Source organism: Dasypus novemcinctus, chromosome 21 (assembly GCF_030445035.2).
Source record: "Dasypus novemcinctus isolate mDasNov1 chromosome 21, mDasNov1.1.hap2, whole genome shotgun sequence".
Classification (NCBI taxonomy): domain Eukaryota; kingdom Metazoa; phylum Chordata; class Mammalia; order Cingulata; family Dasypodidae; genus Dasypus; species Dasypus novemcinctus.
The window spans coordinates 40,886,820-40,914,418 of record NC_080693.1 but is presented as its reverse complement, the minus strand read 5'-3'; the positions used below and the strand labels follow the sequence as shown (position 1 = coordinate 40,914,418).

Below are 27,599 nucleotides of genomic sequence, written 5' to 3'. Positions count from 1 at the left end.
GCATTTTGTCAAATCCATTTTCTGCATCAATGAAGACCATGTGCTTTTTTCCCTTCAATTTGTTGATGTGGTATATAATGTTAATTGATTTTACGTTGAACCACCCTTGCATACCAGGAATAAATCCCACTTGGTCATGGTGTATACACCATGATATATGTTGTCCAATTATATCTGCAAGTGTTTTTTTGAGAATTTTTGCATTTATATTCATTAGAGACCAATCTGTAATTTTTTAAAAAAAATTTATCTCTCCCCTCTCCCCATCCCAGTTGTCCGTTCTCTGTGTCTATTTGCTGCATCTTCTTCTTTGTCCGCTTCTGTTGTTGTCAGCCGCACGGGAATCTGTGTTTCTTTTGGTCACATCATCTTGTTATGTCAGCTCTCCAGTGTGGGCAGTGCCATTTTTAGGCAGGCTGCACCCTTCTTTCCCTGGGTGGCTCTCCTTACTACCGGGCTTACCGGACGCACTCCTTGTGTGTGGGGCTCCCCTACGCGGGGGACACCCCTGCATGGCACAGCACTCCTTGCTGGCATCAGCACTGCGCGTGAGCCAGTTCCACACAGGTCAAGGAGGCCTGGGGTTTGAACCGGGGACCTCCCATGTGGTAGACGGACACCCTAACCACTGGGCCAAGTCCGCCACCCTTGACTTATTCTTAAGTGTAACCAAAACCTGGAAGACAAAAGCTACGTTTGGATGAAAAATAATCGTCCCAAATTCTGAGGAACAGGAACCGTTCTCTAGTCACCTTTCTTTATAATTGCCGGCAATAAAGCTAAGGCTTCTATCTCCTGCTAGGCTGCTTCATATCCTTCCCCGAAGGCGGCCGAGTTTATATTAATAACAACTACCCTTCGCAGCAACGCGGACAGAGTTCTTCCTTCGCCAGATTCCCTTGTTCCGTCTGCTCAATCTCCCGTGGGAACCAAGGCCTCAGAAGCAGGCAGGAACTCCCGTTCCGTGAGGCAGGCATCGGTGCGAGTGTTTGGGGAGTGGAGGGCGGGGAAGATTCGGTGACAGTGTTCCAAACACACACCTCGCCAAGTCTCCGGAAAAGAGAGGATCAGAACTGCACCTTTCCACCGAGGACTCCAGGCACACCAAGCTACCAAAAATAAAACAAACCAGCGGAAAAATCATCTTTAAAATTAGCCCGCAAAATCTCTTAAATTTCAGCGGGGACGGAAACGGAAATCCCGGCAGGGTCATAGAGTTTTCTGTTTCCGGCTTGGGGGCTAGAGAGCCTTAATTTCGTTTTCTCCTCTGAAGTTCCGTCATTTTATCCCCGGTGCGGCTCTGTCATAAAACGGAGACCACCCCTCAAGCGTGGCGTCGTGGGTACTTCGCGCTTCCCCCGGAGTAAGCGAGCAAGAACAGGCGCGGACACTTTACACCCAACAGCTGACAGTCCTCGCGTACCGGGCCCTCTGGCTCCTCGGATCCAGCAGACGGCCGTCTTTTGAGCCCTCACGATAGAACGTCCCTGATTTCGCTCGGTTGCCCACACTTGCTCCCCACCCTCTGCCAGGGTCACGCCCTGCCTTTGAGGTGCAGCATTTAACAAGTCACCCCCTACCTACAGACCATTTACACCCACGTCCTAGTTAACATCGTTCTTGATCTCTTTAAGACCCGTCCCCTCCTCGCTTCCTGAGGTCTTTATTTCCCAGTTCAACTTCGCCCCTTAATCCGTAAAATTGTTTGCAGTTTCTAATACCTTGCAGAAAGTCTTTAAGACTAAGCATCCATTTGATCAAAGAAAAGTTCATGTCTTTACTAGAGAATTTGTAGGAAAAGTGAAACCCAGTATACACAGAAAAGGATGGCTGAGCATGGGGCTCACATCACAACTGCTTCTGTGGTGGATGACCAGCCATCCATCTTTGAGGTGGTAGCACAGGACAGTTTAATGACAGCAGTGAGACCTGCCCTTCAGCATGTGGCCAAGGTAAGGTATTAATTTTCTCAAAGGTTTAGGGACAACTGGGTAAAAATCAAACTAGTAATTATTTGGTAGGGGGTGTTGAGATAACCAATTAACATATAACTCATATCCCAGGATTTAATGGTTGGGTCTGTTCTCCCTGTACTGACTACCTGGTATTTCAGGGAGGTGTTAGGGTAGATCCAAAAATAAGTGACGTAAGCCCAAAATGTATATAAGGAAATGTAACTACAAGGGACGGCAGCTGTGTATTGAGGTGAATTTGATTTATTTTGCTTTAGGTTCTTGCAGAATCAAATCCTGCCCACTACGGCTTCCTTTGGAGGTGGTTTGATGAAATCTTTACCCTGCTAGATCTTCTGCTCCAGCAGCATTATCTATCTAAAACCAGTGCCTCATTTTCTGAAAACTTCTATGGCTTAAAACGGATTGTAACAGCGGACAAACACGGGTTTCAGAGATTGGCCAGTGCTGGTCTACCAAAAAAGCAGCTTTGGAAGTCAGTTATGTTCCTGGTTCTTCTTCCCTATCTGAAAGTGAAGCTGGAGAAGCTGGTTTCTAGCCTGAGAGAAGAGGATGAGTACTCTATCCATCCCCCCTCTTCCCGCTGGAAGCAAATCTACCGAGCCTTCCTAGCAGCCTACCCATTTGTTAATATGGCCTGGGAAGGCTGGTTTCTTGTACAGCAACTTCAGTACATCCTAGGAAAAGCTCAGCATCACTCACCACTGCTGAGGCTTGCTGGAGTTCGGCTAGGTCGACTGACAGTTAAGGATATACAAGCCTTGGAGCACAAACCAGCCAAAGTCAGCATGATGCAGCAACCAGGAAGGAGGTAGGACACTAACAATTTTTTAAAATCTTTGATTCATAGATTCTAAAACTTTAATCACAACCCAACTTTGTGACATTCACCTTAAGTCCACCGTGATATTCCAGTAAATCATAGAAAAATTCTTTCTTGTGTCTATTAAACAAGGACTGTAGAATACCATCCTGATAATTTTAATCATACTAGCTTTTTTTTAAAGGAGGTATCAGGGATCGAACCCAGGACCTCATACATGGAAAGCAGGTGCACAACCACTGAGCTACATCCACTCCCCCTAGTTACCTTTTATTGCACACTTGCTATTTGCCAGGCCCTGTGTGTTAGCTTTATATGCCAAAGGGTTCCCAATGCAACGTACCAGAAATGGTACCAGAAATGGCTGTATTTTATCATGGAAACTTTATTTAGGGTAACAGCTAAAGTTCCAAGGCCATGAAATGTCCAAATCAAGGCACTGGCAGAGATGCTTCCTCAGGGTCCTGCCACATGGCAAAGCAAAATGGCTGCGTCTCTGCCGAGGTCTCTTCCTTCCCCTCTGGGCTCATGGTCTCCCAGAGTTTAGCTGTGGGCAACCAGGCATAGGGTTTGTCTCTTACCCAGCCTCCTCTCTGAGTGTCAAGTGTTATGCTTTCTTCTCAAGTTCAGCTTTGAGTTAGCAGGCATGTGGTTCATCTCTCCCGGGGCCTCAGAGCTCTTTAAGCCTCTTGGGACTTCTCTCCTTGAGCAGTGGGTGAATGTGGGGTCCTTTCTCTCACATTGCAGGATCAAATATGGTGGAGCTCCCTTTTCCTGTGTGTCTCCATTTATATCAGCTCCAATAAGAGAGCAGAGAGTCAACCTAAGTCACACCTCACTCCTGACATAGTCCAAACAAAAGTCTCAGACCCACAGGAATGGATTAGTTTGGAAACATCATCCTACTCTTTTGGAGATTCATAAAAGAATTTCAAACAGTTACATGTGTATTACTCACTGCATCCTCATCACAACCCAATGAAGTAAATGCACTGACCCATTTAACAGTTGAGAAAACTAGGCCACAACAGTTAAGTACAAGCCAGATCAATGCAATTCTAAAAACTGTGTTCTTAACCACAGTGCTATACTACTTGAGTTAGTATTTGTGATTGTCAAGTTCAAACATATATTCCTCAGTACTGATTTTATTTTTTTGTTAAATGAGTTGTTTCTTTTTCTGAATATGCTATCTTCCACACACACAGTCTATGCAATGTCTCTAATTTCTTTTCTCAAAAACAAAACAGAACAAAATCCTAGTCTTTTGTTTCTAAAAACAAAGGTTAGCTCCTACAGTCCTAAAAACCTGTAAGTCAGAAAAAAGGAATAATTTAGAATGGATCCAGTGCCAGTCTACCAACTATTCTGAAGAGGGGCCAGGGTAGTCCTCGGCTGAGTTCATTTCACTTGGCACGGCAGATTAGACAGACACACTGAACTAGGCTAGGAAGGAAAAGTGGCTTTATTTGCCAGCAGGAGACCAGATATACAATCTCAAATCAGCCTCTATATTAAGGGGTTTTCTCACAGACTTTATACCAGTTGAAACAAAGAAAGTTCATCATTAGGGTGACATTTCTAAGAAGGCTCAGTAAAAATTAGTTTTTGCTTTTTCAGTTAATCTTAAAATATGCATGGTACCTGGGTTTGGGCAGTCTTGGGGTGATATGGGTGGGGGTGCTATGGATGTGAAGTGACAGATAAGAACAGATGTGAAGAAACAGGTAAGGATGAATTTGAGTAAAGATGACTGAGGAAGTGCATAGTTATGCATTTTTGATGGCACTAAATCTAGTTAATGTTAAATCTGTGCCTCCTGATGTGAGCACAAATTGAATTTTTCTAACATTATAAAGGTACAGTACAATGCCTTAATATTTAAACTATACTGGTTTTTCTAGTACAATTCAATCCCCAAATCAGTGATTCTAATAGTGTAATAACTGTACTTACATTTACTCTGTAGTTTTACCTAAATAAATATTTTTTTCTCTTTACCTCCTTTTTCAATTCTCCCAAAAGGGTCAGTGAGAAGATAAAGTCAGTGCTGAAGAAAACTGTGGGGGGTGTTGCCTTATCCCTCTCTACTGGCCTTTCCGTGGGTGTCTTCTTCCTGCAGTTCCTTGACTGGTGGTACTCATCTGAAAATCAAGAAACTATCAAATCACTGACTGCCCTGCCTACTCCACCACCACCTGTACACCTGGACTATAACTCTGATTCTCCTCTCTTACCCAAAATGAAAACTGTATGCCCTCTGTGTCGTAAAACCCGGGTGAACGATACTGCTCTTGCCACCTCAGGCTATGTGTTTTGTTATCGCTGTGTATTTAATTATGTGAGGAGTCACCATACTTGTCCCATCACAGGTTATCCGACAGAAGTACAACATCTGATTAAACTGTACTCTCCTGAGAACTGAAAAGTATTAACATCTTAATCCACAACTATTGCATAGGGCTGTTTTTCAGCATTGTTTCATACTTTTCAGTGTCAATTCATAATTATATTAACTTTAAACAACTATATGGACTTCTTTAAAAGGACATAGCCATTTGCTCTTAACTTTTAACCTGCTTCCAATCTTTTAAACCCTACTTAAAGTTGACCAACTTGGTTAGAATAGGAGAATCAGGATTAGCAAGGAAAAGTGAGGGCCAGAATAGAGGAAATAGATAAAAGAAGAAAATTAGAACTGAAGCTCTCAGGAAAAATCCAAGTTAGACTTCAAAGTAGACTGTGAGGAGGAAGAAGGCTGTCTCTTCCTCCTTTAAAGCATTTAACTGCTAATGAAGTGGACTTTTTATCAGTTTGCAAACTGTGAATGGTGGACTTAACCTTTTTAGAAAAACAACAGCTCTTTCCATATACACTTACATCTTTCTTGGGAAACTGGTTAAAGGAAAATAGGGATTGAGTCTGAAGATTTCACTGTGAAAACAAAGCTAACAAACAATGGAGAGATGAAATAAAATACTGATCTAACTATGACTATGTAAAGAAAGGATTTTTTTTTAAAATTTCTCTCTCCTTCCCCCCACCCCAGTTGTCTGATCTCTGTGTCCATTTGCTGTCTGTTCTTCTGTGTCCCCTTGCATTCTTGTCAGTGGCACTGGGAATCTGTATCTCTTTTTGTTGTGTCATCTTGCTGCATCAACTCTCCATATGTGTGGTGCCACTCCTGGGCAGGCTGCACTTTTTTTGTGTGGGGTGGCTCTCCTTACAGGGCATGTTCCTTGCACGTGGGGCTCCCCTATGTGGCGCTCCCCTACATGGCATGGCACTCCTTGCGCGCATCAGCAGTGAGCACGGGCCAACTCACCACACAGGACAGGAGGCCCTGGGTTTGAATCCTGAACCTTCCATGTGGTAGGCGGATGCTCTATCAGTTGAGCCAAATCTGCTTCCCAAGAAAGGATTTTTTTTTTAAAGATTTAGTTTTTTATTTATTTCTATCCCCTTCCCCACTCCTTCCCCCAGTGTTGATTCTCTGTGTCCATTAGCTGCGTGTTCTTCTGTGTCCGCCTGTATTCTTGTCAGTGGCACCCGGAATCTGTGTCTCTGTTGCGTCATCTTGCTGCGTCAGCTCTCCTTACGGGGTGCACTCCTTGCACGTGGGACTCCCCTATGCGGGGGATGCCCCTGCATGGCACCGCACTCCTTGCGCGCATCAGCACTGCACGTAGGCCAGCTCCAATGGGTCAAGGAGGCCCGGGGTTTAAACCTTGGACCTCCCATGTGGTAGGCAGACACCCTATTCATTGGGCCAAATCCAGTTCCCGAAAGGATCTTTTGATGAGCTCTTTTTGCTTACTGTTTTGTTAAGATTTTGCTAAATGGGCATGGATTATTCTGGGTATTACTAAAGTTTCTGTGAAATAAGTGAATTTTAAGAATAAATGTTTATAGCAAAGAGCTGTTCCATATTGTCATGTTTATATGGAAATTTAAAGATATCTTGAGGTGTTTAAAATAAATTTTTCATTTAGACCATCTTTGACTTGAGGCATTTATATTTTGATATGAGGTACTTTTATATTAAATAACATTTTGCCTTTTTGTTGTTGGTATTAATCCAATACTTGGAACAAAAAGAATTCAGCTTTATGTAAAGTACTTGTATCAGAAATACTTCAGAAACAGTAAAGCTTCCTGCATAAGAAATTTCATGCCACTGGATTGGCAGGTTGGTGAAAACATATGGGCAAAGAAATAAAAAACCATCATTACTAGAAGAGGAAGGAAGAAAATAATTTGTACGTGCTTCTTCTAAAGTAGGTGGTGTCCAATACTTTTAGCTTATTTTACCAATCCAAAACCCATTCTCTCATAGAGGTGATAAAAGTGATAAATATAGGGAAACGGACTATGGCCCAGTGGTTAGGGCGTCCGTCTACCATATGGGAGGTCCGCGGTTCAAACCCCAGGCCTCCTTGACCCGTGTGGAGCTGGCCATGCGCAGCGCTGATGCGCGCAAGGAGTGCCGTGCCACGCAAGGGTGTCCCCCGCGTGGGGGAGCCCCACGCGCAAGGAGTGCGCCCATGAGGAAAGCCGCCCAGCATGAAAAGAAAGTGCAGCCTGCCCAGGAATGGCGCCGCCCACACTTCCCGTGCCGCTGACGACAACAGAAGCGGACAAAGAAACAAGACGCAGCAAATAGACACCAAGAACAGACAACCAGGGGAGGGGGGGGAATTAAATAAATAAATAAATCTTTTTTAAAGAATAAATAAATAAAAGTGATAAATATAAATTTTGAAATGGAATAGCCTATGGGATTTAAAGTATTAAAACTTTTGTACACCACAAGAGTAAGTATAATGGATATTTGCAAAAATTCTTGTTAAAACTCAAAAGATTTTACCAAAAACCATAGCTACTTAAAACATTTTTAATACATTAATAAGTCAGTGAAAACATTACTCCAGATTCAGGATTGAAAGGATGTAGTCCTCCATGAAGATTTCAAAGCCAGACTTTTCACCTCAACCTGAGAAGGAAAATGTGAAAGTATCAGTAATTCAAAAGAATATCAAAGAAACACTTTTATACATAATTATACATATTATGTACATATTTATACTGTACATAATACTCTTGCACACATAAAACCGGTATCCAAGTAGGCTAGAACACAGCAGCATGGAAAAACCACAACCAGAATCAGCTCAGAGAGAAGATTAATGATCATACCCTGGTCAAAGCCCACACCGAATCAATGGCAGTACCAGGTCAGACTATACTTCACTCATCATTGCATCATTGCATTTCACCTCCTTGTATTATCTAAGAGTAGCTCAATGCCTTATTTTCACATTAAGCAAATTTAGGGTTACCTGTGGGGGGCGGGGGAGAAGGTTATGACAAAGAGAGGCTATGATTTCACTAAGGTCCATAGCAAATAAATGGCAGCACTAGGAAGGGAACAGAGGTCTGATTACTAGTTTTATGTTTTTCCACCACTAGCTAAATATAAAGTTTAACTTCATTTTCCTCTTGGCTCTTATCCTTGTATTTACTGAGAGAACCTGGGCAAGACCAAGGGGGCAATGCAAAGCCTGGGTACTTGACAACTTGAATAATCAATTTCTAAGTGAGAAAGCTGGCTGCATTTCATACACAGGCATATGTCTTGAGATTTTGCTGGCTCAGTTCCAGACCACTGCAATAAAACAAGTATCACAATAAAGCAAGTTACAAATTTTTTGGTTTCCCAGTGCATATAAAACTTAGATTTACATTATAGTGTATTAAGTGCGCAATAGCATTAAGTCAAAATAATCATGTACATACCTTACTTTAAAAATACTTTATTGCTGAAAATGCTGACCATCATCTGAGCCTTCATTGAGTTGTAATCTTTTTGCTGCTGGAGGGTCTTGCATCGATGTTGATGGCTGCTGATTGATCAAGGTGATGGTTGCTGAAGGATGGGGTGGCTGTGGCAATTTCTTAAAATAAGACAACAATGAAGTATGTCGTATCTTAGTCAGCTCTTCTGGATAACTTGCTGCTTCATTTTGTACTTTTATGTTACAGAGACAGCTTCTTTCCTTAAACCTCATGAACCACCCTCTGCTAGCTTCAAACTTTTTTTCTGCAGCTTCCTCACCTCTCTCAGCTTTCATGGAATTGAAGAGAATTAGGGCCTTGCTCTGGATTAGTCTTTGGCTTACGGGAATATTGTGGCTGGTTTGATCTTCTATCCAGACCACTAAAACTTTCTCCATATCAGCAATAAGGCTGTTTCGCTTTCTTATCATTCGCGTGTTTACTGGAGTAGCACTTTTAATTTCCTTCAAGAACTTTTCCTTTGCATTCACAACTTGGCTAACTGTTTGTCGCAAGAGGCCTAGCTTTCTGCCTATCTCGGCTTTAGACATGCCTTCTTCACTAAGCTTAATCATTTCTAGCTTTTGATTTAAAGTGAGAGATATGCGACTCTTCCTTTCACTTGAATACTTAGAGGCCATTGTGGGGTTATTAATTGGCCTAATTTCAATATTGTGTATCTCAGAGAATAGGGAGTCCTGAGGAAAGGGAAAGAGATGAGGAACAGCAGGTCAGTAAAGCAATCAGAACACACACGACATTTATCCATTAAGTTCAAAGTCTTATATGGGAGAGGTTCAAGGTGCCCCAAAGCAATGACAATAATAACATCAAAGATCACAGACAAACAAAATAGATATAATAATAAAGAAAAAGTTTGAAATACTGAATTACCAAAATGTGTCACAAAAACATGAAAGTGAGCACAATTCTAAAAACACCATAAACTTCCTTCACTTATATTCCGTAGTGAAAAACTGAGAGCTGTTACACTCAACAACCAAGCTCCAGGAGAGGAAAACTAACTGATAAAGTGATCTTTTATCTCATTATCCTCTACATGTGAAGTGGGGACAAGTTAGAAATGAAACAGAGACTCAGAGAGCTTAATTTAAATAACATTGCCTAAGATGATGAATATATGAGTATAGATAAGATCTGAACCAATGAGTGTCTGACTTTAAAAGTTCTCATACTTCCTAACAGATCATGCTGCTGTCTCAATGGGTCTCCTGCCTCCAGTTTCTTTTTCCCATCCAGTGTACTCTGAATATTACGTATATACTTACCTTAAATACCAAGGTGTGATTGTCATTACTCAAAAGCATTTAATGGCTCTCTATGGCCCAGGAAATAGAGTCCCAAATACTTTGCCTAGCATTCAAGATGTTTCAAAATGGACATAAATTTATACTGAAATAATACCATAACTCTAACATGTACCAACCAAACCAGACTTTCTTAAGCCCTCCACCATGCGCTAACCATTAAGCCCTTCATCTAGAAAGTCCTTCTTCCCCATCTGTAGAAATTGTTCCTGTACTTCCAGCCCACCTCAGCCTTTGCTACTCTCTAAAATGCCATCTTTTGCAAGAAGCCTTTCTCCTTCAATCCAGTAGGAAACATCTATTCTTCCTCTGAATTAATAATGCACTTTAATAAAGTACCTATGTTGTGGTACTTATTTCACTTTGTAGAATATATTAAGATTCAGACATAGTAACAGGAAATTCAAGGTCCTTAAAAATCTGACCCCTGCCTACCTTTCAGCTCTATCTTCAGTCTCTGACCAGATCCACCATGTGCTCCACCCACACAAAGCAAGAACACGCCTAACCTCTTGCCTTTGCACTTTCCTCCAATTGGAGTGCCCTCTCATCCCGTTCAATCCGGGGAACATTGGATTAATTTTAAATATTTATTCAAATGTCACCTTCTTTGTGAAGAAATCCCTAATTCCCTCAGTCACCCCTCCTCTGACTGCCACAGCACTTTTTTTCCCCATCACGAGCTAGCTATCCACGTGTATGCCCGCCTCTACCACCAGCCCCATAAAATAAAGTTCCTAAAGAACCAGGACTGTGTTTTATTGGTCCTTGCAACCACTGCGCCCAGAATGGTGCCTGGTACATAGGAGGAAGCTCGGGTAAACGAGCGTTTAATTCATATCTTGAGCGATCCTCCCTAGAAGCCCTAAACTACTAGATTATAAAGGTATCAGCATAATTTATATGGCTGATTTACCTCTAACATTTCATGTCAGTACATGCCATACCTCAAGCATCTCCAAGCTCTCATTTCCCAGCCTCCAGCTCTCGGCGCGCTGCTCATGACAGCCAACGCGTACACACAGTAGGCCCTCAAAAAAACTAAATAATAATAATGTCCAAATCCCGCCAACTTCAGGAAAGACTGAGAGAAGCCATTCTTAGCGGGAACGCGCTAATGCTGGAGCCAGGACTTGAACCAAAGACCCACGCGACAATCCGCCACCCGCCGTCCGGATTCCTACGCTCTTAATTCTCTCAGAAGGCATGCCGGAGCTTGCTGGGGCTGAGGACAATCGGGCTTTTGGGCTTTTTGTCCCCGGAGACACCTCCTTCCCACTCACCCCGACATAGCTAGCGAACTGAGATCCCACGGCCCAGAGAGCCCTCACCGGACAACCAATCCCGCGGCGAACAGCGGGTCACGTGAGGGAAGCAACCAATCCGAGACTGAGGCAAACGCCAAGGGTGGAGTGGGCTCTTTTGGCGTCATTTCTTGGCGCCCGGGGGTCTCTCCTGAATTCCCTCCTGATTGATTTTGTTGCTCTCAGTCATTTCTTTTTCTTCTTTTTTCTTCTCTCACAATTCCAGGTCTTCGGACCTTGAGGCGACTGTTAACCTGAGTGGTTTTGCCAGTACCTTGGGAAGGGCATCTGAGGCGTTTTAGTTGTAACAGGCTATGCCTCGCGTTTGCGGAAGAACGTTGATTCAGACTGTTGATCCCACAGTATTTTTTGCTCTCGAGCCAGGTTCCCGCCTGAAGGCTGGGGATTGGGGTGGAGACCCGGGTTAATTTGGCCCGTTTTGCCCAGGGGAATCCCTTGACTGGTCCGGAGCTTGGACTCTTCCTAAATAATTAAAAGGTAGACATTGATGCCTCAAGAAAAGTGCAGAAGAGTATCCAAGTGCGAAGGAGGGCAGGGAAGACTTTTTGGGGCAAGTGGCATTTGTTCTGGGCCTGGGAGGAAGAGCAGACTTTGAGGAGATTCTAAGTGAAGAAATAAGCTCCCGAATTAGATGAGAAAGCATGGGGGAGGTTTTAGCAACTTTTAGGTAAAGTTGATACAGTTGGTGCAATGCTTCTTAAAACTTGATGAGTTAGAAACACAGGAGGAACCTATTAACACTATAGATGTACCGCAGCATCAAAAGCAAGCAAACAAGCAAACAAAGTCCAAAAATGCTTAGGGCATTTACTAAATCAAATATTCTGGGATTGGAGTCTAGACATGAATATTTTTAATAAGCACCCAACCAGTGATTCTGCTTCACACCAAAATCAATCTTAAAGTGTTAAAATGTTAAATGAAGGGAGTGGTAAGAGAGTGGAAAGACAGATTAAGGCTTTGTTAAGGACAGTGACTGGCTGGAGTTCAGAGTACTCTGGAGAAGCTAGGAGAATTAAAGATTTCAGAGTCCAAGGAGTTAAATGATTCAATCTGGAACTGTATTTTTTAATGGATTGAAGAGGGGCAGAGAGTGAAAGCAGGGGAAGCTATAACAATGAGCCAGATGAGAGCTAGTAAGGACCTCTATTAGGATGGTGGCTGTGAAAATCATGAGGTGACAGATACGAAAGGCAGTGTGAGGACTGTGATGAGTGTTAGATAAGGGATGAATAGAAGGGCATGAAGAAATAAAAAGGAAGAATGGAGAAAAACTGAGGGTCTTCTGTATCAGATCCTCTAAGGACCTCTTTTGTACTTTAAAGATAAAAGAAATGTGCCATTGCATATGCTGTTTTCTCTATCTGTGTTGTCTTGTCCCCTCCATCTTCCTTTCTCAGCCTAGTGTTTTCTTCTGGTTCCAGCTTACGTATCATCTCATTTATGAAATCTTTCCTGATTCCCGAAAGCAGTTACCATTACTCCTCAGAACATCCAAAACACATTGTTCATATATTGCTAGCTCTTCAGAGTGGTAACAGAGTGTAGTGGTTATGCACATGGACAATAGGCAAGCACCTCTCTGTTCCTCTGCTTCCCCATCTGTAAAAAGGGGATGATATTAGCATCTACCTCATAGAACTGTTATAAGACTTGATTGAGAACAATGCCTAGTACAAAGATTGCTCAATTGATGCTGCATGTGTTGTACCCCAATGAGTTGTTTAGTGCATGTTTTCCCTCTCTAGATTATATGTTATTCTACTGGCTAACAGTTAGGCTGTGTGGCAGAATGAGAATGATGGGTTTTGGTATCAGACAGACCATGATTTAAATCCCACCTCTGGTACTACTTGTGTGTACCTCAAACTTTACCTCCCTCAACTCAATTTACTCATTCATGGGATGGTGAAAATAATGCATGCCTTATAAATTGTTATAGGATTATATGAGATAATGAAAGGCCATCTCTGGCTCAAAGAAGGCAGTCACTAAATGTCAGTTATTTTGTTTTGCAGCCCCAGAGCATAGCACCATGTGTGGAACATTTTAAGTACTTAGTAATTGAATAGTAAAAGAAAAGCTGACATTTTATGCCAGGCACCATGCTAAGCTCTTTCTTTGCATTATCTCACTTCATTCTCAGAAGAACTCTCGTTAGAAGGCACTGTTATGGTCTTCATTTACACTGAAGAAATGAGGCTTAGATTAGCTTAACAAAAGTCTTATAGCTAGGAAGTCACAGCACTAGGTTTCGAATACCACATAGGTGCTCCAAAAATAGCTAATTGAAAGAAAGAATGAACGTTAAGTAACTTACCCAGAGTCAAATAGTGGCATGGAAATGCTGGGGTTGTTGCTCTTGGTTACTATGTTATCAATACCTTTCAAATCATCTTTGTATGTGGGAAGCCGGCACTCAACCACCGAGCCACATCGGTTCCCCTCAAATCATCTTCATGAAAGAATTGAGGCTGAGACAGGCACCTGGGAGTAAAGGGATGAAATTTTCCCCTTTGGCTGGTTTTAGCAGTTCATGTCTGGCACACATGAGGGCTGTGGTATAACCACCTCTACTAATAAACTGAAATACTTCTAAATGAATTCATTTTAAATAAATTGGTGGTTCTGGTTCTCAGCCAATTGTCAACGGAATGTCCAGACCACTTTTGCGAGGCTCAGAAAAAACACTGTCCATGATACTGTTTTCACGTTGTTTTGCATCAGGAATGTTTGTTTTAGAGGTATTAGAGCCAAGATGTGAGGTGCTTACTGGTCTATAACCTAAGTACCCACATCCAATTGACTTAACTAAGGAGATTTGAAGAAAGAAGATACTTTTGCTCCTCTTCCACATTATCTATCCTTACCCTGAGTTGATCCCCTCATAGCACATTGAGGAATAACAAGAAGGCAACAACAATCCAGTTCTTATCACTCCCGGATATCCAAATGCTTGTTCTTCCTGTTGATGGGGAAGAAATAGGGGAGATACTTACATAGATTTCTGATTTTGAAAGTTCTCAAGTAATTTAGTATCCCAAACCTAAAGGAGTAGGAGTGGAGCATTTGAGTCAGACAGATCTGGGTTTCAACCCCAGATCTTACATTTGCTGACCATGTAAACTCAGTTACCCACCTAGTATATAAAGCTCCATGATGGTTCCTTGAACCTAGTAAGCAGATGTACTGTAAATGGTGGTCATTTTTATCCTTCTAAAAATAATATCAGAGGAATTTCAGTGTGAAAGTGTGGCTGGAAATTAAGGTAGATGGTAGAACTAAAAGTAGACTGAAGTTAGGGGTGAAAGACATGAAGAAGGCTAAAATTAGAGCTGAGAGCAGTCCTTTGGAGCTTATTATGTTTCTGTGACACAACAGAGTATCCATTCTGCCTCCTATCCTGCAAAAAACTTTTCAAACATGTACAAAGCGTGATGCCAGCAAAGCAGAATTTTTGTAGGAACAATACTCAAAGTGAATAACAAAAAAAAACCCCAACAACTAGGCATGTTAAGAAACTTATTTGAGATGGGCTGAATATGTACCCCCAGAAAAAAAAGTTCTTAATCTAAATCTGTTGGTATGAACATCCCAAATAGGACCTTTTGAAGATGTTATTTTTAGTTAAGGGGTGGTCCAACTGAATGAGGATGGGCCTTAATCCTATTACTGGAGGCTTTATGAAGAGAAAGCACCTGGAAGAGCAGAAGCTGAAGTCAGTGGAACTTGGAAGAGAAAAGAGAGAACATCGCCATGTGATGGGTAAGCAAAGGAACCCCAAGGATTGCCAGCACACCAGAAACCTTTTAGCTTCCCAAACCATGAGACAGCAAATTGCCATTGTTTAAGCCAACCCATTATGTGGTACTTGACATAGCAGTTGGGAAACTAAGAAACTGTTTAAGAATGTCATTATCATCATAAATAAATTGAAGTAGAAACACAGCATTGTTTGTTGGTTTAATTTGGAAGGAGAGATGTGTATTAGTTTCCTGTGGTGGCTGTAACAAATTACCACAAATTACCACAAACTTGGTGGCCTAATACAACAGAAATGTATTCCCTCACAGCTCTGGAGGCCAGAAGTTCAACATCAGTTTCACTGGTCTTAAATCAAGAAGTTGTCAGGGATATGTTCCGTGCAGAAGTGCTAGGGGAGAATACATTCCTTGCCCCTCCCAGCTTCTGGTGGCTACTGGCATTCCTTTATTTGTGGCCACATCATTCTACTATCTGCCTCTGGTCACGTTGCCTCCTTCTCTTCTGCATATCTGAAATCTCCCTCAGCCTCTCTTTTATACCAATACTTGTGATTGGATTTAGGGCCCACCCAGAGTAATCTTCCTATCTCAAAATCCTTAACTTAATCACATCTATAAAGACCCTTTTTCCTAATAAGGTAATATGCACAGGGTCCCTAGATTGGGTGGCTGTTACTCAACCTATATTTGACCTCCTGCAAGAAGCTTGACTCAGTTTAGCCAACATCCACAATCTCCAAATGAGGTAAGTGTTTAACTCTCATCTGTTTAGTTTTTATATTTAAAATTTTTCATAAAAATCATTCATCAACAAAAATCTAACATTAAAAAAAGCAAACATTCATGTTCATTACAGACCATTTGGAAAATACAGGAGAAAAAAGGGAAGAAAAGGAAAAGAAATGAAATGAAAACTCATCTCTTGTCCTCTCACACAGGGAGAGTCAGTCCTCCATCAGTGAGCACTTTTCTAGGCTGGGTCCAGTGTCCAACAAAGAGGAAGTGTTGGGAAAGGAGAATAAAAGTAAATAGAATATAACAAGCAATTTGGAAGACTGTAAAATAAGTTAATGCTGTTCACAATGAATAAGTACATGACAGCCTAATTTAAAATATATGTAGAACTTTGCAAATAAAGTTGACTGGACAGGAGGTGCTTGTATGAGGTATGGGGATGGCACTCAGTCCCTTAGAGGTGGTTCAGCTTTGCCTCCTCACTTGAAAACCCTTTGAATTTTCACATCACTAACTCATTCTCTCTCTGAGCTCAGACTCTAGTCTGCTAATCTGCCCTGTCATAGGTTTGTTGTTGTTGTTGTTGGGCTTTTTTTTTTTTTCTGAGTCCTTATCAGTCTTCCTCAGTGGGTCAATGTTATGAAGACTGGGGAGTCTGGCAGAGTTCCTGCTCCTCCCAGGCTGATATCAAAGGGCAACAGGGGCTGTGGCAGAAGGCACATATTCAGACCAAAGCTAGATGTGGACCTGAAAAAGCAAGAGGAAAATCAAGAGCATCAGGTAAAAATTTTTTTCAATCTTATCCTTATCATATGTACAGTTTCTGTCTAAGGACATGGAAGACCTAGGCCTAGGAAGATAGTAGCTAATGAGAAACTGGCAAAGGAAAATAAATGAGAAATTCTGGGAATTATGAAAGGGATGTTCATATGGAGGTAGGATCTAAGAAAACATTTTATTTATCATAGTTGTTGGCATCCAACTAATATCAATGAGACTTAGAAGTCATGAGACTATAGGGTCTGCTATTTCAAATCAATTGTGTATGTCCTTTGGGTCCCAGCAGGTGGACATTATAAGGAAGACAAATGATAGTTCATAATAAGAAAGCCATTTCTAACAGAGCTGTCAGAAAATAGAAGGGACTACTTTAAGAAATCGTGAGTTACTTGTTGCTGAAGATGTTCAAGCAGTTGCTGAATAGTAATTTGTTGGGAGTTGGGAATAATGTAGAGATTTAAGAGTCAAGTAGGTGGTTGGGTTGGAAAACCTTTAAGTTCCTTTCAACACTTCTGTGATTCTATGTGATGGACAGAATGTTATGAAAATTTTTTCTAAGGAGCCATAAAATACTATATTACACGCACCTATAGGAGATGCTTACATATAAAAAACAATTCTTTAGGTTATTTCTGGTTTGCCTGGAGGAAGAGAGGGGTCCACCAGGAGCAACCTAAGGTCAGAGGAGTGTACATGTCCCACTGGATGCCTGATTTCTCATTCTTGTGGGTATAAACAATACCCACAGGGCCCCTGCCTCATAGAGATCTCACAAAAGAAATGGGTTCCTAATTCTAGAGAAAGAATTTTGATTTGGGCTAGTAAATAGTTGCAGTTAACAAAAGGTAAGGGAGCCCTTTCTGAAAGATTTGTTTCAGAGCCCTGATTTCAATTTAAGTTGTTGTTTCCTGGTCTGTGAAACAAAAGAAAGAGGAGAAAAAGAAGGGTTAAGTATAGTTTAATGGCCATGTCCCAAAATCTCATATTCTTTTCCAAATCTTAGACATTCTCATTGAACAGGGAACAACTATTAGGAGGGAAGGAAAACTCCTGCTTTTCTATCACACTGTAAATGAGGAAATATACTTTTAGGGCTTAAAAGAATGTTTGGAGAGAGAAAAAGATTTCTGCATTTCGTATCAATTGGCATTATTTCAGGGGTAAAATAATGCCTTTTAAATGTATGGAATAGCACCTAAAGAAAACCAAATTTTACATTTGTTTTCACAGCATGATCTTCTACATCACATATACTCCAAAACTACATCACATATACTCTACTGCCTTCATTTCTTTTCCCCTTAAATTATAAATGCAAGCATCTTTTTACTTTAACTTCTCCCTCTGCATATTCTCTAATAACTTACTTTGGCATCTGTGCCAATCCATGCCTTTTCATCTGGGCTCAGTGATGATGCTTCCAGATTTTAAATGGAAAAAGCCTAATATTTTCAACAATACAATTTTCCCATTATGACAAAATAGTAAGCATTCACCTTTATACCTGTTCATGCTGTAAAGGTTAAGGATATTGGCAAATTTTTAGAAAACAGTAGTGACAGTTTTCCTTGTAGCTTTAAAGAAAATAATTTCTGGAATTCTTGTTACTGTAGAAACAATATTCCTGTTCATTATTTTATAGGAATTCCTTTCTTTTATTGTTTGAAGCCCAAAGGGTCTGCTGAGCTGGAGAGTCTCAAGAGTGATATGGAAATGCTCTATCCTGAGACAGTTGTAGACGTGGGCAGTGTGACTTTTGGAGAAGACAACAGGAAGAAGATGACCAATAGCTATTTGAAAAGAACAGAGAATTCTAAAATCGTCCAAGCTATATGTGCATTGTTAAATTCTGGTGGGGGTGTGATCAAAGCAGAGATTGAGGACAAAACCTACAGTTACCGATGCCATGGACTGGGTCAGGATTTGGAAACTTCTTTTCAAAAGCTTCTTCCTTCAGGTTCACAGAAATACCTTGACTACATGCAGCAGGGGCACAATCTCCTGATTTTTGTGAAGTCATGGAGCCCAGATGCTTTCAGCTTTCCCCTAAGGATTTGCAGCGTGCGCTCCAATTTGTATCAGAGAGATTTGACTTCCGCTATCAACTTGAATGCCAGCGGTGCCCTGGAACTTCTCAGAGAGAAGCAGTCTAAAGCCCAAAGAGTAAAGCCAATGGTGAAGGACCTGCATCCTCAGAAAGTTCTTGACAGATACATCCAGGAAGAAGAAGATATGAGGATATCTGCCTCAGAATTTTTTAAAAAGGACAAACTCATGTATAAAGAGAAACTCAACTTTACAGAGTCAACACATGTCGAGTTTAAAAGGTTCACCACCAAAAAGGTTGTGCCTCGGGTTAAAGAAATGCTGCCTCATTATATCTCTGCCTTTGCCAACACTCAAGGGGGATACCTAATCATTGGGGTGGATGATAAGACCAAAGAAGTGTTTGGATGTAAGACAGAAAAAGTGAACCCTGACTTATTGAAAAAAGAAATTGAAAACTGCATAGAAAAATTACCAACTATCCACTTTTGTTCTCAGAAGCCAAAGGTGAATTTTGCAACCAAAATCTTGAATGTGTACCAAAAAGATGTCCTGTATGGTTATGTCTGTGTGGTTCAAGTGGAGCCCTTCTGCTGTGCAGTGTTTGCAGAGGCCCCGGATTCCTGGATCATGAGGGACAATTCTGTCACGAGACTGACGGCTGAGCACTGGGTGGCCAAGATGCTGGATGTTGAGTCAAGTAAAGCAGAAGCACAGTCATGGTCCCGTCATTGGGAACGATCCCGTGGGTACTTTTGTGGGGGCTTGTTCAGATATTTTAGATAAAGAACTAATATTTTCAGTTCCAGAGACTCAGAATATGAACTCTTTGAGGGAAAAAGATGCTTGGATTTTGGCCTTTAGTTCAGGTTATAGTATCCCACCAGCCATGAATGAGTGAAAGTGCCCTTTTACTGTAAGAATTTTTAAAAATTTCGCAGGCTGATATTCCTAGTCAAAAACTTTTATCAATAGTCTACCCCTGAAGATGATATTTCAGTGAAACTTTAAGACTAACTCTATACTTATTCTTTCAAGGGAAAATTTGTTGATAAATTTTATTTTCAGTAGTGTTTTACTAAGCATCTTGGCAGCTAATACCTTAAACCTTGGGGCACCACCAAGTAAGGCAAAAAGATGAAGAAAGGAGATGCCAGGGTGGGAGGGGGTGGTGGTGGTAGCACCTAGTGTTTTCACTTCACTTATACTTTTGCTTGGAAGCAGACCTGGTGATTCTTAACCCATAAAGGAATTACAGGTTTAAGTGAGTTTATCAGTTTGCCTTGCTGGTCAGTATGTTTCAAATTTGGTAAAAGAAGTTTCATCTTATGGGATCAAAACTTGACTGATAAGAGAATTTAATTGACTCATTCTCTCTCTTGTCCTAAATTTGTTTGTTTGAGTTTCTATATAAATATACATATATGCATGCATGCACACTCACATACACAACACACACATAACCAATTGGAGATCCTGTCACTTTCTAATCCATCTGACGATAGCAATATATTAAACAACAACATAACAATATATTTTTAAAAATACTGTACTTAACCTTTGCTGACTAGCGCTGACTAAATGCCTTTTCCTCCTAAGGATGACCTGAAGTCAGCCTATTAGAGTTGGAAGGAATCTTCGGGGTCATCAGCTCACTTTTACATGAGAGAAAGTTGAAATGACTTGCCCAGGATACGTCACACAGTGAGTGAGAAAGTGCAGGACTCTGCAGGAGTTCCCAGACGTCCTTTCCTGGCATAGGTGAACTGTATGAGGCATAGTAAACATGAACAGCTCAGGCATGATGCACATCACTTACCTCCAGTAAGAAGAGCAAGGAAGGAGTCCTTTTTTTTTTTTTTTCATTTTTTTGTTTGACACAATTTCCTGTATATTTGTTTAGCTTCTTCCAGTTCAGCCGCAGACTACAGGTCTCACCTGATTTCACCAGCTTCATCTGCACTAAGAAGCCTGGCATATCCCATAAAAGTCCAGGAATTTAAGGGAGCTCTGCAAAGACGTTTCTTTCCAGGTATTCCCTTTTGATTTCAGCTGATAGGACTATTTATTTTCGATAATTAAGGGAGGAGCAGATAGCAATTAGCCCAAGCTTTTCTCCTTAGAGAAGGTCAAATTCAGGACTTGACAGATACAGATGGTGCTGAACTAATATGGATGACTTTTTTTATCCCCCAGTTGTCAAATCTCCACTACACTGCCTAATTCTTACTACCATGTGCCATTAGGCTTCCTTTCATATGTGGATTTTGTTCTCTAAATCTGAGAGTTCTGTGATTTCCTTAGGTCTATACAGTAAGAAAACTGCTCCTTGGCTTTCCATTGTAGAAGGAGCTTTGGGATCACCTGAACTCCTTCTCAAGGAGGGTTCATCAATCCCAGCTCTATTGACATTTGGGCCAGATAATTATTTGCTGTGGGTGGCTGTTCTGCACATTGTAAGACGTTTAGCAGTATCCTTGGCAGTAGGTGCCAGAGCACCCCTCTCTCCAGTTGTGACAACCAAAAATGTGTCCAGACATTGCCAAATGTCCCTGTTGGGGGTGGCAAAATTATCCCTAAGAATCACTGTTCTAAGGAAAGATCTTAGTTCCTTAAAAGCATCAGGTTCACAGAAAACCCTCCAGAGGAAGGAGAAATCCCTAGCGGTGAAATCCCCTGGCATTGAGAGAGGGTGCCAGGAGGCTGTTCTGTGAAGATTCTTCCTTGATAGTCTTCCCTTGTGCCAGAACTGCCAGAAATAAGAACTTTTTTTTTTTTTTGAGTTAGGCCAGTAATTTATTCAGGTAGGGAGGGAAGAGACATGGGAGAAAATAATAGAAAATAACAGAGCAAGGGTCCCAGGCAGAGAGGAAGGGGGTGAAAAGAGCTGACAAGGGCTGATTTACAAGCTACAATTCCCCATGATAGGTTATAAGTCCCCAGGGTTACTTGCGTGGCCATATGGTAGAGGAAAAGCGGCAACAGTGGCGCACAGAGGGGAGGACAGGTCCACAGGCAAGAGAGTAAAGAGAGAGAGAAATAAGAACTTTTGATCTCAACCCTGGACCACGGAGGGGGAGTGCCCTCCCTTTGCAGACTGGGAAACCCATAGTTTAATGGCTAGACTCCTTTCTTTCCTGTGATGTTACAGCATGTCTTATAATATGCTTTTCAAAGTTTTGGTAATTTACTTCTATTCTTCAAATTTTCAGTGACACAGGAGGAGATAAACTTTAAACCAGAATCCCTCTGTAATAAGCTGTTCTCTGACAATAAAAGACTGGAAGAATTAATAAAGAAACAGACACGTCCTTGTTCTCGGGGGACTGTGATATTTTCTAGAAGCTGGGCTGGTGATGTTGGCTTAAGGAAGGAGCATAATGTCCTGTGCGACGCCCTCCTAATAGCAGTTAACTGCCCCGTGGTGCTCTATACAATCTTAATAGACCCCCGTTGGAGTGGAGGACTTGAATATGGCTGAAGCACCGCTCATCAGTTAAAGCAGAAACTGGAAACTGTCGGTGGGTACCAGGAGAAAGTGTGTGTTATTCCGAGGCTGTTACATCTGCCCAGCACACAGGACAGACCCAGTGAGGTCCCCGTGCACTACCCACAATCCTCCAGTGAAATCCCCGCGTGCTACCCACTATCCTACAGGCTTGCGAGTGAGGATCAAGTGGAAAACTTGTTGCAGGCCCTCGTGGTGGTTTCACTGCGCTCCAGATCTCTTCTGAGTGATCGGCTGGGCTGCGAATATTTCAACTTGCTCATAGAGGAACAGTGCAAGCTGCTTTCAGAGAGCCTTCAGGAGACTCGGGAATTGTTCATCCACTGTTTTCCAGGATCTAGGAGAACAGCCCTAGCCATAGAGATTATGAAGAAAATTGAGAAACTGTTTCATTGCAAACCAAAAGAGATCCTCTACGTTTGTGAAAACGACTCCTTAAAGGATTTCGTGGCGTAAGAGTTCCACCACTAAACACAATAAACTTATTTAGTCAGTTTTCTCAACAGTGCGGCAAAAGCGACTTGTGGTTTTAGTTTAGGATTTCACAGTGCCTCAGCAATGTAAACATTAGGGCTCAAACTATTTACACATTTCCATATGATCAGGTAGTGGAGACAGAGGTGGGTGATTTACAATGTTCAGGCTTAAACATCTTGTCATAAATAAGCCAATAATGCATACTTTTAAATTTATAGAACTGGAAATCTCTTTTCCCCAAAATTTATGGCCTTAAATTTAAGAAAGTTAGGAAAAAGCTATTTTGCTTTAAATATACTTTTTGCTTGATACTTCATGTTTTAAAGTCACAGGGTATTTCAGTTAGATATCCTACCTACCAGGAACTTGAATTAAATACAATTTAATTTTCTCTATAAAACACTTTCATTTGCTCAACTTTTTCTGGATCAGTAATTTTAGAAAATATGTAACTTTGCTTCTGAAGGAAATATTTTAGTAAATTTGGTTTAAAAAATTGCTTTATGCAAGTCAGCAAATAAGGGCAAATTCATTTTGAATTTTGGTGTTTATTTATTGCTTCAATGAATCTTTTTTGAGCACCTTCCATATGCTAGGCACTGTGCTAGATTTACTGTTAGAAGGGTGAAATGTGCAGTGAAGACCTTGCCATCAAGTCCAGTAAGGGAAACAGAAGCAAAAACAAAAACGAGAGTGTTGTATGATTAGTATAATGATAAAGATATGCTTCTCTTAACTCAGGCTGAAGGTTGGTCAGCATATACTCCTCAGTGAGGGAGACTCTTGGGCACATTCTTAGGAAATGAACAGGGAATGTGACTAAGACAGGAAGGGCCCTCTAGGCAAAGGGCACAGCTGGTGCAAAGGCACAGAGACCCAAGAGAACCAGACTGGAGCAGAGAGGAAGTGTGGGTATGTGGCAGGTGACGAAGCTGGGAAGGAGGCAGATGCCAGATTATTAAGGATCTTGTGTACTGTGCCAAGGACTATGTCCTTTATTAAGCTTTATAGCTAAATTTAAGTATATCCCAGTCAAAAGGCTGATTCAATTAAACAAATATCTCTTGAGCCCCTACTGTGAGGGGCATAGAGAGATGGTGAAGAATCAGGGCTTTTCTTCAAGAAGCCCACACAGTCTAACCTGGAAGAGAAGAAAATGAATTGTTATGATTTAAGGCATAGGGACTAAAGTCCCAGGAACCACATATGTAAAATCAGGGAATCTCTAGGAGTGAAAAGTCCATATTAGAGGAGGTGAGAAACAACCAAGTTTATATATATAATACATAAATACTGTAAAGGAAAAGTGAATATAGTAAACAGAGTAACTCCAGATAGACATAGTCCTGTAGATTTGTTAACCTACTTGATACATCATGGAACCCAGCAACATCTTCACATCTTCCTTACCAAAATCTAAAGAGGCTTTCCATGAGAGTGCACTTTTGGTTTTTCACTACATAAGTGGGGAAAGAGGGTTTGCTTTAGAGCAATTTGTATTAGCTCATACCTCTCTTGCATATAAAAATTAAGATAGGCCTGTTAGAGACTGTTCTCCAGCTCTATAAAGAAATGGTAGTAATGAGTATAAATTACTGCTGAGATTTTCTTTAGATGTAAGAATCTTGTCTTCAAGGATTGTCAAGCAGCAGAAATGGGCTATTAATAGAAATAATAAAATCTCCTACCTTGGTTCATTTCAGTAGTTTCACTTGCATATTTAACTCCATAATCCCAAAAAGCGTGGTTTAAAATTTACACATTCTGTTTGTTGGGTAACACGAAAGTGGAGCAGCTCAATATTACTCAGGACACTAGTGACTCACTTACTATATCGGACCCCATGTGAGAACTAGCTGCTGATTCCAATTCAGAAAGTAGTGGAAGCATGGAGTTCCTTTTGTTTATATGCCTGAAACCCTATTCTCTCTTTCATCCTTATAGCCAGCAAACCAGCTGCCAAGTTGTGACCCAGAAAACCTTCATGCGAGGAGAATTCCTAAAGATCAAACACATAGTGATGGATGAGACTGAAAATTTCTGCAGTAAGTATGGTAATTGGTACATGAAGGCCAAGAGCATCACCCATCCAAAGGTGAGGGAGACAGGAAGTGCAAATCCTCACCATGGGATTCTCTGGCTTTTTCTGGACCCTTTCCAAGTCCATCATGCAGACATCAGTGGTCTTCCCCATCCAACAGCTCAGTTTCCTCGAAAAACAATCCCCAACAGTGTCCTTTGTGCTCTGGAAATAGCACAGATCATGAAAGGAGAAATGAAAAGGATCAAAGAAAATCCTCCCTTCAACATGTGTCCATACTCCTTGGCATTGTTCAGGGAAGCTGCCTATGAGGAAGCAATGTATGCCCAGGCTCTGCCGGGGATGTGCGAGACAGAGACTAACCTGACAGTGGAACAAATAGTGAACCATGTGGCAGAAAGATGTCACATCCTGTTCCATTGTGGCTATCTGCCCAAAGACATAGCAATTCTGTGCAGAAGAGGGGAGGACAGAGAACGCTATGAGCGTGCACTGCTGAAAGCAATGCCATTCGTTGAGATCCACGGGACAACACAGGTTGTGTTCAGCCAGGCCCCTGGTGTTTTGGGCAGTCACATTGTTCTAGACAGTATTCAGCAGTTTTCAGGTCTAGAGAGGAATATTGTGTTTGGGCTTATTCCAGAATGTGACCGGACAGAGGATTTTCATAAGTTATGCTTTGCCTCAAGAGCCATTAAACACCTCTACCTGCTTTATGAAAAGAGGGCAGTCTTCTGAAAATTATTACAAATAATACAGGAATCCAGCAAGAGCAGAGTCCTTTTTCTTAGGCTGCTGGCAGCTACTCCTTTTCACATATTCCAGGTAAAGACATTGAGGCACAGCCATTCTGTTCTGGAGCCACAGAAATGTCTCTTGGAACTGAGCCTTCTACTCTACCTGCAATGTCACTGTCTTTTTCACAGTCTGCTTCCCCTCCTCCCTGTACATTTACAGCAGACTTAGCTGGTTCTCCAACTTCAGTTTTCCTAGTCCAATCAAGCATTCATCCTGTTCTCCTAAAGTAGAAAAGTTGCTTTTATAAAATCCCTTGCTCATGTGTCAGCAGTAAGACCCTACTACGTTCAAACCAAACCAATCTTCAAGGCTTTGTATGACTTGCCCTAACTTAACTCTCCTAAATGCATCCTTTATTATACCCCCATCTCCCAGTGTTGCTAATACACTCTAGCCTTGCTGACCTAAATTTGGGGTGAGGTTGGATACCCTTCAGATTAGCCCCTTTGACTGGGTGTCTCAAAGGGAGCACCTTGGTTGGCACTTCATACTAGCTATGGGTCTCAAGCTTTGCAAGCCCAGAACTTGATTTCCTCTTTGTACAGAGTCTGGATCAGTCTCTTGGGGATGGCCTTATGCCAGCTAAGATACAAAAGACTAATGCATAAATGAAAATGCCACTTCAATTTTACAGTGAGGATTGTAGTAACAAGTGGGCATTGATAATCAGATTCAAATGTGTGAAGTATTCAGGCTATGTTGGACTGCTGCAATCATCTCTAAAATAGGAATTTTCTACCACAAGGACTAAATAGGTCAGGTTACTAAATAAAGCAAATTTTGAATGACAAGGATGACCAGATTGCTCATTATCTCCTGCCTTAGATGAAAATGCTTTTTCTCTCCTAGTTTCCATCGTTTCCAGATTGACCACCAACCTTCTCCTCTCTCCTCCCAACATCTACACATTCTGTTTACATTTGTTCTCTACATATGTTGATACCTTCACCTAGGTTAGAAACTGCTTACACTCTGCTGCTGACCTGGGAGGTAGTCTGTAAAGGGCCTTTTGACTATCCCTGTCTCTTCCATTATGATTCAGTATTCATTTATAAGCCATTTTCAGAGTTTACAGGGAACTTGGCTGACAACTCTACCACCTACACATTCCTGGCTCCTTGCCTTGGTCTGTGCCATTTTCTCAGCTCTGTCGGGGTTAAAGTAGAAGGTCTAACCCAGTGGTTCTCAACCTGATTGCACATTGTAATCACCCAGAGGACATTTTAAAAATACCAATGATTAGGTCCACATCAGACCAAACAAATTTGCATCCTTCATACAGGGCTTAAGCTTCAGTATTTATTAAAAGCTGTCCAGATGATTCTAATATGCCACCAGGGTTAAGAAACACTGAACCCTTTTCTTCTCTGACTGTTTTTTCTGTTCCACAACAGATGTACATACATTTCTCTCCCCATCAGACTGTGAGCCCCTTGAGGGTAAGAAGTGATTTATACATCTTTACTTCCCCCAAAGCAATTAATGAGGTACTTTGTGCAGGCAGGTGCTCAGTAAAAATTCATTGAATAATCTTCATACTCTCAGAAAATAGGAACCAACAAGGGCAGTGCTTTCATTCATTGAAATGAATATCTGATTTTGGAGAGTGAGAGTTAAAAGAGGCCAGTGTGAAAAATAATCTTCAATACTCCAATAATAAAGAAGAAGGGGAAAAAGGGCAAATTTTTTAGGCAACAGGCAAAGTTAAAATCCATATTGATAAAAATTCATTCGATTTGAGTTTGAGATTGGGAATAATTGATTAACTTGGTTATACTTAGAGTTCTAATTTTTTTCTACTGAGCCTTAGTATGATGGATAAAACCATTAGTTTAATGAAATAACTAAGATAAGAGATGCCTTTTTAAGAAGATTTTCAAACTTACTTTTAGAAGGAGGGGTAATATAATATTACTGTGTAAGTATGAGAAATGGAAAAGGTAAAATACAAAGTTCTTATGATCTTATTATACAGGCATAACATTTTTCATTTCTGTTTCTTTCCATGCTTTGTCGATATGCAAAAATATTTTACAGTTATGATAAAGTGGTGCAATCAATTTTATATCCTGTGCATGTGGTTTTTTTGAGGCATTATTGTAGATGTATTACTGTTCCCCATACTTCATCCCTCCCTATAGCCATGCCCTTTGCAATTCCTAACAT

General features: G+C 41.2%; 2 protein-coding genes, 1 long non-coding RNA gene and 1 other non-coding gene across 5 annotated transcripts; 2 read left to right on the top strand and 2 right to left on the bottom strand.

Annotated features, from left to right (window-relative positions):
• The first annotated feature begins 1,214 nt into the window (after positions 1–1,214).
• Positions 1,215–6,792, top strand: PEX12 (peroxisomal biogenesis factor 12). Its single transcript, XM_004449422.4, has 3 exons — positions 1,215–1,952; positions 2,231–2,784; positions 4,822–6,792. Exons 1-3 carry the CDS (start codon positions 1,827–1,829, stop codon positions 5,219–5,221), a joined length of 1,080 nt encoding a protein of 359 aa, XP_004449479.1. The 5' UTR covers positions 1,215–1,826; the 3' UTR covers positions 5,222–6,792.
• Positions 4,244–11,308, bottom strand: LOC101446427 (uncharacterized). Of its 2 annotated transcripts, XR_011646831.1 has the most exons (4): positions 11,243–11,286; positions 9,921–10,005; positions 8,593–8,750; positions 7,675–7,789 (listed from the first exon to the last, which is right to left on the bottom strand). It is a non-coding gene; the product is annotated as an uncharacterized lncRNA (long non-coding RNA). The 2 variants fall into 2 exon arrangements; XR_011646832.1 differs by lacking the exon at positions 9,921–10,005 and having other exon boundaries at positions 4,244–7,789; positions 8,593–9,329; positions 11,243–11,308.
• LOC111760162 (Z30 small nucleolar RNA) lies at positions 7,964–8,059 on the bottom strand. Its single transcript, XR_002793933.1, has one exon. It is a non-coding gene; the product is annotated as a Z30 small nucleolar RNA (small nucleolar RNA).
• A 3,629-nt stretch (positions 11,309–14,937) lies between the features above and the next one.
• Positions 14,938–27,485, top strand: SLFN14 (schlafen family member 14). The gene is given in 6 exon segments (XM_058284985.2): positions 14,938–15,049; positions 16,411–16,563; positions 18,206–19,354; positions 20,513–20,641; positions 21,822–22,569; positions 24,539–27,485. Coding segments are annotated over 6 exon segments (3,126 nt in total). The 3' UTR covers positions 25,374–27,485.
• Positions 27,486–27,599: the final 114 nt, after the last annotated feature.

Coding starts and splice junctions, on each gene's coding strand:
- PEX12 (XM_004449422.4), top strand. CDS start 1,827: ATGGCTGAGCATGGGGCTCACATCACAACTGCTTCTGTGGTGGATGAC. Junction 1,953..2,230: donor CCCTTCAGCATGTGGCCAAG/GTAAGGTATTAA, acceptor ATTTTGCTTTAG/GTTCTTGCAGAATCAAATCC. Junction 2,785..4,821: donor ATGCAGCAACCAGGAAGGAG/GTAGGACACTAA, acceptor TTCTCCCAAAAG/GGTCAGTGAGAAGATAAAGT.